Source organism: Formica exsecta, unplaced genomic scaffold (genome assembly GCF_003651465.1).
Source record: "Formica exsecta isolate Colony F162 unplaced genomic scaffold, ASM365146v1 scaffold318, whole genome shotgun sequence".
Classification (NCBI taxonomy): Eukaryota; Metazoa; Arthropoda; class Insecta; order Hymenoptera; family Formicidae; genus Formica; species Formica exsecta.
Genome location: NW_021850434.1, coordinates 266569 through 277364, shown reverse-complemented (window position 1 = coordinate 277364; position 10796 = coordinate 266569). Strand labels below are relative to the sequence as shown.

General features: G+C 38.3%; 1 protein-coding gene across 8 annotated transcripts in view; it reads left to right on the top strand.

Annotated features, from left to right (window-relative positions):
* The window catches only part of LOC115237986 (peroxidasin), a 124915-nt gene that overhangs the window by 60152 nt on the left and 53967 nt on the right, over nt 1-10796 (top strand). For all 8 annotated transcript variants that reach the window (XM_029811437.1, XM_029811435.1, XM_029811438.1 and 5 more), the window contains one exon: nt 920-1133. In XM_029811437.1, coding sequence (XP_029667297.1) covers nt 920-1133 — 214 coding nt within the window. The remainder of the gene's footprint in view (nt 1-919; nt 1134-10796) is intronic.

Sequence of the window (10796 nt, the reverse complement as noted above, 5' to 3'; positions counted from 1 at the left end):
TCGGAAGAGGAGTTTCATGATATCGCAACTAGTCTCAATTTGCTGCTATTCGCAGAAGTAATACGTAATTTGTACATGATGCACCGCGAATGCAATTATCTCTCATATTCCGTAGAATTAATTAAAATTTGTAGATATTGCTGCGATGTACATTTCGAGGACGCGTTACGAATAAATCGGGAAAAGCTTTAAATTATATCATTGCAAATGATGAGGCTTTTTTTTTTTTTTTTTTTTTGCGGGAGGACTGATATCGATTTTCGTTCTCTCTGCCTCAACTATGACAAAGCGAAAGAAATTAATGCTGAAAATATTCTGCGAGTTTATCACCTTGGCTAAATTTGTTGTAGTTGTCAGAACTTTTTTGTTTACCCGCAAAGCTTCTATGTGCGCTTCGTAGAAAATGGGAACGATACAATCGATTTTAAAATGCGGACATATATTTGCGTCAGATAACAGCCGTTAACGGTATAACTTAACGTGATTTACGGGTAATACGATCGTATTTTTATGGCACGCTGTTCCATTAGCTTCGATGAGTATGATTTATGCAAAGTGTTCTTGGCGCTTTCGCGAAAGGAACAAGATTATTCTTGCACGTCCACTCATAACTCGACCGCATATAAATGTGCCCTGTCTGCGCACCCGCTTGTGTGTAAAGTCTTAGAGCGATTAACGACTTTTCAGAGAATCCTCGGAGCTAATAATTTTCGGAGATTATTAGCAGATGATCAACGAGCGAGGCGAGAAATATATGCATTTCTTTCCACTTTTATAACTTGAAGTAATTGCTAAGAAAATCTGATTCCTCTACTATTATCTTTTTATCTAATTAAAAATTACTTTTAAAAATTTGAAAAACATTCAACGAAAATTATCGCGACGGGATCTCACACGCACTGTTTCCTTCTCATTACAGGTATCCTGGGTGCGTAGACGGGGAGAGGAGCTCCATTTACTCACCATCGGTCTGGACACATACGCGAGCGACTCCAGATTCTCCCTGGCCTTTGAGAAGCCTAATGACTGGCGATTGCTCTTGCGCTCTGCTACAGAACGCGATGCCGGCCTTTACGAGTGTCAAGTCAGCGCCCATCCACCATTAATCAGAACTGTCCATCTAGCGGTGTCAGGTAAGTGAGCGCGTCATTGCGCGTATGTTCATTTGACCGTACGGGACTTGGCAACCTCGAAGCAATCAAGAGAGCTGCTATTTCCCACTACCAACGATATGCACTTTGATCTGACGACCGCATTGCGGCTCGTAAATCAACGGTGTTTGCATAGGGTGTCCCGGAATCGTTACCATTATCGAAAACCGCGGATATTAATGGTCAAAGAGAAGAATGCTTATATCGAGCGGATTTTGCTTGAATCAGAAAACTACTTAAAGCCGAATGTCGAACAATTTTCTTCAAGGAAGAATCAGTCTCAAAATGATGGAACAATTCGCGATCGGAAAACCTAGAGCACCCTGTATAATCAATTTGAAGCGCTTCCTGGTCTTGATGTAATCACATGGTGCTTGTTTCGGGCTATATCGCGAAGTTTGTAATCGTATTAACGCGAATGAGGCTAATTTCGCTAATGACAAAGATTACAAAAGCCACATGCATTATTCTCTTAATCTACTCTTGTAAAGTACTTTTGAAAACTTGTTTTCTGTAGAGATACATATATATATATACACAATATATAATCCACGCGTCTCGCGACGCGTTTTCGCTAGACCATAAATCACGAGTGGCCACCACGTTGTTAGGATCGTCCTCTTCGCGGCATAATGGCGATCTCGATGTTATAACGATGTTCTCGTGACGTCCGCGTTCCATGCCACTTAATTGCAGTCCCGTCTCTTATTCGTATCTTCTCTCTCTATCTCTCTCTCCCTTTCTCTTCTTATTCATGTGTCTCTCTCTCTCTCTCTCTCTCTCTGTTTCTCTCTCATTGTTAACAATATATGGCCAGTCTCTGACATATGAGTTGCACGATCTCATATAACTATGCATGCTGAATAAAACAGAACAGAGAAAGATATAAAATTGTAATATCATCACGATAACATTGGCTTCCTTCAATCGTAGTGAATAAAAATATTTAGCTTTAATGGATGTATCGTGTTCTAACGCAGAATAATCGCATTAGCATCTATCATCGATGCATAATTGGCACGCGCTAACGGTTAATTCGCGACTGACCTAGCCAGCTAGTAATGATTGATTGATAGCCGGCAATATCGCAGTTGTCAGTTATATTTGATTAATGACAGACGTAAGACTGATAGACACTTTGAAGATCAAATTCAGCTTTCATCTAGGACGTTTGACGGTATCTCCATAGGCCAGTCTCTAGCTTCGTGTTGAGCGAGTAGTTGAGCAAATAGTTTCGTCGAGATTAATGAGACCGGCGCGCGTTGAAAAGAGAACTTGGAACATTTGCAGTTTCATAATTTATATATTCGAACGCGAGCGATTATAATTATGCGCATAGGATAACTGTGAATTAATCACGGTGCCACGAGCGCAAGTGACGTATTTCACGAAGTATAAATTTACGCTGACGAGAGAGCGCTTCAAAAGTGCTGGTAGAAAACATCGTTTCGAGGATACAATTTTTCTCGTCAGAGAAAATTAGCCGGCAATATCGCAGTTGTCAGTTATATTTGATTAATGACAGACGTAAGACTGATAGACACTTTGAAGATCAAATTCAGCTTTCATCTAGGACGTTTGACGGTATCTCCATAGGCCAGTCTCTAGCTTCGTGTTGAGCGAGTAGTTGAGCAAATAGTTTCGTCGAGATTAATGAGACCGGCGCGCGTTGAAAAGAGAACTTGGAACATTTGCAGTTTCATAATTTATATATTCGAACGCGAGCGATTATAATTATGCGCATAGGATAACTGTGAATTAATCACGGTGCCACGAGCGCAAGTGACGTATTTCACGAAGTATAAATTTACTCTGACGAGCGCTTCAAAAGTGCTGGTAGAAAACATCGTTTCGAGGATACAATTTTTCTCGTCAGAGAAAATAGTTAAGTCTCGCAACCTTATTGGTCGATACGGAGATGGTACTTTTTTAACTTTTCTTTTCTCATATTTTTTTAAAGTTATTTAAACTTATTTATATCTGTGCGAGAGACGATGGATAGTTACTCATATATGCAAAAATATATTTAGTTGGATATAAGATGTATCGAAATATATCACATTTTGAAGTTTCGTACTTTTAAAACATAATCTAAAACCTATATATTATTTTTATGCAACTTTTTTATAAGTTTGTTTACATAATCTCGATTTAACGAGCACGGACATTGAGGCTTGTTAAACTGCATTAGATGGGGAAGAAACATAACGACATAAGAAAGCTAAATATATAGCGAAAAGGATATAGTAAAAAATGAAAGAAAATGAATGAGGAGAAGAGAGAAAGAGAGAGAGAGAGAGAGAGAGAGAGAGAGAGGAAAGTGGTGCAAGAAATAAAATCAATAAGTATGTAGATATCGAAATATTTTTCAGTCACCGTAGCTGCAGGGTTATGAAATATCTGACCGAAATACCAGAGAGAGGTACAGGGTCGGGATAAATTCCATGTTCTGTGAAATAAACGGAATATTTCGTGGATCCAAATGGTGGAACGAACGATCGTGGTATATTATTCCCCTACATATAACACGACTTTCGTTATAACTTATAAAGTTTGTTCGAGCGTATCATTTTTCCATATAACCCTTGGAGCTGAATGTCGATACAACTATAGTGAAGAGATTTTTCTTATACATTAAGTATTTCGAGGAGTGAGATATGCGATCTGTTGGAACAGCTTGACCGTGGATTTCGGTCCTCTTTGCTAATATGATTTCCTAACGAATTTGATTATGCGCATACAATGCATATAGTGTATATGTCGTAGACAGATTACATAATCCGTCGTTTTATAAAACGTCTAGGCATTTTATAAAGTGCGGCCATATTCTCAAATCATAGTTGAAAATGAAATATTTTACAATCTGACTAATTGTAAGAATTTTAGTTTTTTTATAAAATGCTAACAAACGCAACGATTTGTTTACATCGGTTTAGATTCTGGCTGATTCATCTCAATCATTTTATAAACTGTCTTTGTAGAACAGTCATTTATAGAAAACTAGTTAGGTAATTATGTTATAATATTAACAAGTAATTGTGTGTATTTCTAAATGAGAAAAAACTTGTATGGACACTTTGTTATATTTATTGTATTTATGAATACTTGTATTTATTACAATCAAGGTTTTATAAAAGTAACATAAATAAAATTCTTGAAAATAATGTTTGAAAACAAATAATAAAAAGAAATATAAGCGTGAAAAAAATAAAAAAAGAACATTTATTATGACTATTGTATTAAATGTAATATAAAATAAGATCGGTAAAAACGCGCTGTTCATAAAATGATTGAAATGAACCAGCCAGAATCTAAAACAATGTACAAATCGTTGCGTTTGACATAGCGGGTCATGTTGCTAGTGTTTTATAAAAAAACTAAAATTCTTAGCCAGATTGTAAAATATTTCATTTTCAAACAAATGATTTGAGAATGTGGCCGCATTTTATAAAATGCCTAGACGTTTTATAAAACGATGGATTATGTAATTTGGCTACAACATATATATATAATATAAGTAATATATATTTAAAATATATATTTAAAATATATATTTAATTCTTAGTATTTAATTTTTCTTCCATTATTTATGCTTCATAAAATTTTGCGGTGTTTGTTTCAAATTACTACGTATAGCACACACATCATGAATCTGTTTGAAATTTATTATTGTATTCTTGGGCAAAGGGAAAAAAAACCGCGAATAATGATTTCCTTTGAGAATATGTCGATGCGTTCGTTAGCGTCGAGAATTCCCAAGTTTTACCTTATTTTCCAACCTTTTCTCGCATCGTCTAGCCGTTACTCGCCCTTTTCCCTTTATCGCGCGTTAAAGATTTCAATAATGATCTGTAAAAGTTGCAATAGACAGTGCTACATCATTTATTATCATGACTTTACGTTTCTTTCGTTCCTATCCTTCCATTAATCAAGACGCTGTCGTTTTTCCATCAGCTGTTTATATTACCGTGCGCGAATGCCAAAACGACAACGTTGTTCATTGGTATAGACTTTAAACGCCGTTAAGCATCGGCAAGAGCGGGCTGTTTACCGTAGAAATAAAGTTGCACATTGCAGAACTTAAGAAATAATTTCTGGTCAACGGCAACTGCCTCGGGGCTTTATTTCTGGCAAACGTTCAAATAGTTAGGAACTTAAATTCCGCGCGCGACGGCGGCTTTTTCGAGAGTGTAAACTGCTTGTGCCAGCGCCGCGATCTCTCGTTTCACCACCGCCGGTCCATATTCGAGCTCTGGCATCGTGAATTTTACGAGCCACGTTCTAATCGGGTTTCCATAATGGACCGTCGATTGATGTCGATCCTATACAAAAAGAACACGGGATTAGCGCGAAGGCGAGTTTCTTCTCATCGTCGTTCCAAATAACGGATATACAGAATAATCGGAAGCATCCCGTTTAAAATAAAACGCTTTTAAAAGGGAAAAAAAGCTTTCAAAGTTTTTCCCTCTTTTTTTTTTATGCTATTATCTAATCGATCGTCGAAAAAGCTGCGTCGGATATCCTGCACTATTTTCTTCGGGAAAGACGCGATTTTATATTCAGTTAATATTCAAGAAGAGGGATACCTTTTTGATCCCGATGTGGCTTAGAAATGTTGGAATTTTCACGTGGGAATGCGATATACATTGTGCGCGACTCTTACATCAAGATCGCCGAGAGAAGAATATTTAAGCGATTCTCAGATCGAGGTTTTTTTTATCGATTTTATTGAAGTATCGATAAAATTTCGTACTTTCGATGCGCGATGTATGATGAGATTTTTCGAAAGAGAGAGGGGAGATCGGTCTCTCTACGAGGGACGATCACACATCCGCGATTTTATATTCAGTTAATATTCAAGAAGAGGGATACCTTTTTGATCCCGATGTGGCTTAGAAATGTTGGAATTTTCACGTGGGAATGCGATATACATTGTGCGCGACTCTTACATCAAGATCGCCGAGAGAAGAATATTTAAGCGATTCTCAGATCGAGGTTTTTTTTATCGATTTTATTGAAGTATCGATAAAATTTCGTACTTTCGATGCGCGATGTATGAGATTTTTCGGAAGAGAGAGGGGAGATCGGTCTCTCTACGAGGGACGATCACACATCCGCGGACAAACCATTTTGTTCAGTTATAAGGCCGAGATCCGGGGAATATAGGAATTTTAACGGCAGCTTATGCAATCCCGTGCAAAGGGGAAGAAAAGGAAATGTGTACTCTCGACTACGGTCTCGCCATTCGCGCTTTTCTTCCCTTCTCGGGTTTCTTTTCTCTGCTTCCGATGCTCCCGGCTCAGTTGGTCGGAATAAATCAGGACTTGCCAATACCGAACGCTGCAAAGTCTTATTACACAGTCGCAACCAATCCGTGGGCAACCTCTCACGCTTATTTATAAAGAGAAGTTTACTTCCTCAACAGTCGATTATTCTCTTTCTGCTCCCGAGATTCCTTTCTCCGCTTTTCCCACGTTCTCATTACTCGAAAATATATCCAAAATATTATAATTCTTATCAGATTGGACAGCTGATTGCACTTCAGCTGGGAAGTAACTTTGGTATTTCATCATGCTTCTCTTAATGCGCAATACGTTTCGAATGAGAATTATTCTGTAAGTCTGTTATGAAATTTAAAATTGACGAAGCAAGTTTTGATCGTTATTAAAACTACATTTAAGCTCTTAAACGAATGGTGGATGATAATCACGTGCGGAAGATACATATTAAAGAATTATTATAATATCGATTTTAGTATTATATACGTTATTCGCGTGTGAAGTTTGAACGGCGAATGTGATCGATCATGCAGCAATCACACCATCTCAGAGCTCTTATCGCTGGGAAATAGCTTGACTGCGTTTATACTCCGTCGTATAGCAATATTGCCGACGACAAAAGAACGCAAATTCCAACGTGTCGCTCTATCGTTCGCGCGAAATTACATCGACAAATTCCTAGCGCGAATCTCTCCTGACGTCGGGAGGGAAAAGAAGAGGACGGTGAACCGAGGACATTATCTTGACGAAACAATGAGATTCCCTTCGCATCTAGCAGCGACGTTTTTCTTACCTCTTCTCTCGTAATAGCGTCGCATTAGATTATGCTTCGTAATGCTGTATATATAAAACGAGTCGCTCCGTGCATTGTCGGGTGGGATAAATTTCATCCTCGGTCGATCGCGAAAGAAATTCAGACGCTTTAAGCATCTGACGTACGATTTTCGCGAGGAGAGAAATTCGGATGAAATAAATAGCGTTTAATTTCGAATGCCTTAGATGCTACGGCGACGCGTACGCTTTAACTTCGCTAATGATTGTTATCGTTCTCTGTCTCTTATCGTATTCGATGTTAGGGTTTCTTACCGAATCGTGCAGCGCGAAAGGTACTCGCATCAAGCGGCATTATTAACTCGAGCGTCCATTAAAATGGCAAACGTTGCAGCTAAGCACGCGAGCTTACGATTTTCCGTAGAAATTTTGTTCGACTGCGCTGTAAATTCTCCGCGGGACGGTTATAGGTGCATCAGCGTTCCGGAAGAAACAGCAATGCGAGAACATTGGGAAGAACGTGACGCGACGACGGTCCTGACGAGTTCGAGGAGTTTTTGTGCCGTCGTAATTTTATCAGAGTACCTTTTCGGTTGACGAGCATTTCATGCTGGATTTCTGTGCGTAAAAATTTCCCGCTTTTATAGTTTCCTGCATTTATATATATATATCTTTATAAGTAATGATATTAAAGTGTCGCAACATAAAAGCTTGGATGAAACGGATGTGTGTCCGATAAATAAAAATAAAGTTTGCACACGTATATCACGCGCTTCGCGCTCGATCTGCGTATTTATTTTCGGCGGAAAAAAAAAACTTTTAAATTTTATCTCCTCTGAAAAAAAAAAAAATTGTTAATTAAATCTTTCATTTGGCGAACGCATTGTCCAGGCAATATTCGAACGCGCACAATCGTGGTGGCAAATCACGGAAGATCGAGATTCGAAACGCACGGCTGGTCCTCGAGCTGCGTAATCTAGATGATAACGCGCGCAGATTAAATCCGACACCGAAATACCAGGAGTTAATCGCATTCACGGGACACGCAGCGTCCCAGAAGCGTATAATTATCGCGCGCAAGCGTTTAACATCGAACTGGCTGCCTCGGAGGGATTCCTATAGCGGTAGAGAGGATCCTAATTTCTCAGGGGCAAACGTTAAAATACGCCCTAATTTGCTGACTCGTGGATACTGAAACGAGATTTCGTCTCTAGTTACTTCTCCCTCATCTTACGTTATCTCGAGCTTTGCGAAACTTTCCGGTACGATAATATCATGTGATTATCTCTCAATGATATTTAAAACGAGAGGGAAGAATCTTTTCTGCGATATAACGTTTGATAAGAGTTTTTAAAAATAACATTGGAAATGTAAAGGGAGATAAAATTGAAGGATTGTAAGGGGAGCATGTCATATGCTAGCTACAGAAACAAACCGATCGTAATTATAACAGTTGAAATACATCGATGTAACGACCACATTCACATCGGCGACAGATTTGCGTGCGACCGCTATCATTTGATATCTCGTTAACGTTGTCGCACATGGAGACGCTTGATCGCACCGCGCCAAATAACAACCATCCATTAGCGCGGCGCCGATTATGAGCACCGGTGTTGCAAGTGCTCGTTCCAGCAATGCGAATTATCAGTCATTTCTCTCTCTCTCTCTCTCTCATCCATCTCTCTCTCTCTCTCTCAGCATCCATTAATTAACAATAATAAGAACGCAATCGGATTTTTCCTTAATATTACCGATGCATTACTTTGGGCTCGATTTATTCAAGGACTTTTCTTATACAGAACCATCTTTGTAATTATTATGACTGTTAATTAATTTTCTTCATTAATTGCCATTTGCCATCCTGTAATAGCAGTAGCACGTCGGCGAGCGATGAAAGTAAGCATTCATGTAATGAGAGCTATGTGATGGAATTATTTTTCCGTTTTGCTGAAAAATTAAATATTATATTTCTGAATTTGTTGCGATGATACGCATACATATGCATTGCGATAGATCTCTCTATTTGGGTTAATTTGAAGAAAATTGAGGATTTGTAATGCAATAAGTGCAGGGGTTTGAGAGTGGTTGGAAAGCCGCACGGAGGTACTTTCTCGAATGCAAACAGCAACCGTAGGGGCGCGACTCCAACTGAGAGTTCACCACGCATACGGTATACGCGGCTCGCGCGTATATTTGCCGTTAAACTGCAAAAGTTGCGTATGTAAATCGTGTCTCCTCTCGTGGCGATAGCCGTGTTGTGCGAAACCAGCGCGATCTCGTCGTGACATTGCATCTGGTCCGTCGACTCTCCGGAATCTTGCATAAATAAATGCATGAGCGTATATATATGTCGTATATATACAATCGTCGCTAATCAAGTCATTGAAACGCAAGTGTGTCCGTGTGATTTTTGTGCCACGACGATTATGCCTCCCCTCCATCTTCCTGTTTTATATTCTATTTTTTTTACGCACCACACGCATATGTACATACATGCGCATGTATTGCCTCGGATTGAGTCACATACATACATATACATTGTTTTTATAAAAGGATAAAAACGGATTTGCCGGGGGTGTGTATACAGAATTGATCTCTATTTTAATTTGATTTTTAATTAATTTTGATAAAGTGTCGAGCAATAGAAGAAAAAAACGTCTATTTGCTTTTAATCCCGAATAAAATCTGTTCTTGTTAATGAAATAGATACATGAACCGGCGTATCTCCCCATAGTGTATCTTTAAACTGTATATATGCTCGAGAAATATATATTTCGTTTGAATATGGCAAAAACAATCAGTATGCTACTGTACGAATGTACAGTATTCGCTTACATGAAACTACAATCGATTCTCGTGGGAGATGTGCAACTACACCGAGTGCATTGTTAATACTCCCCAAGGTATAAACGAAAACAATATGCGGAGAAACTGCGAAGAACAATAGTCGGGGAGAATAATCGACCGTGATCGCTGGCGAAGTTTACGGAAATATGCCAGCTATTTGTTGTTGGAACGATTATATTTCTCAATAGTAAGAACAAGAATATATAAATTATCGAGAGAATATTACAATACAAGATATATTGGTGCGAGGACGACGAATACGTGACGAGATAGATAAAAAAAAAAAAGAACTCAGATTCGATTTGTTGAGATCAATTTATTTAAAAATTCTTGAACTTAAGTAGCAGTCACGGAACTATATAACATGTGTAAATTTAAGTGAATAATTGCGTAATGGTTAGCAGACTTTCCAAACTTTCTTACATTTTGACGGAATAAAATTAAAAGCATAAAAAGAGGCTAATACAGTTAAATTAAAAGTTAACAAACTTTCAACATTTAATATGAGTTTTAATTCTATTTAACTCTTATTAGCCACACCTGGTTGGCTATAACGGGATAGTAGAAAAGGCAACTTTCTTTATTATGGCTTTACCTCAAAAGCAAGAGACAATTAATTATTCTCAAGAAAGATACGCCGACGCGTAATTAAATGCGAACAGTACCCAAAAAATTCACCATAATATGCAAGATGTAATTGGATTCGAAAGTTTGAAATTCGAATTTCTCTTGTGTATTATTGCCG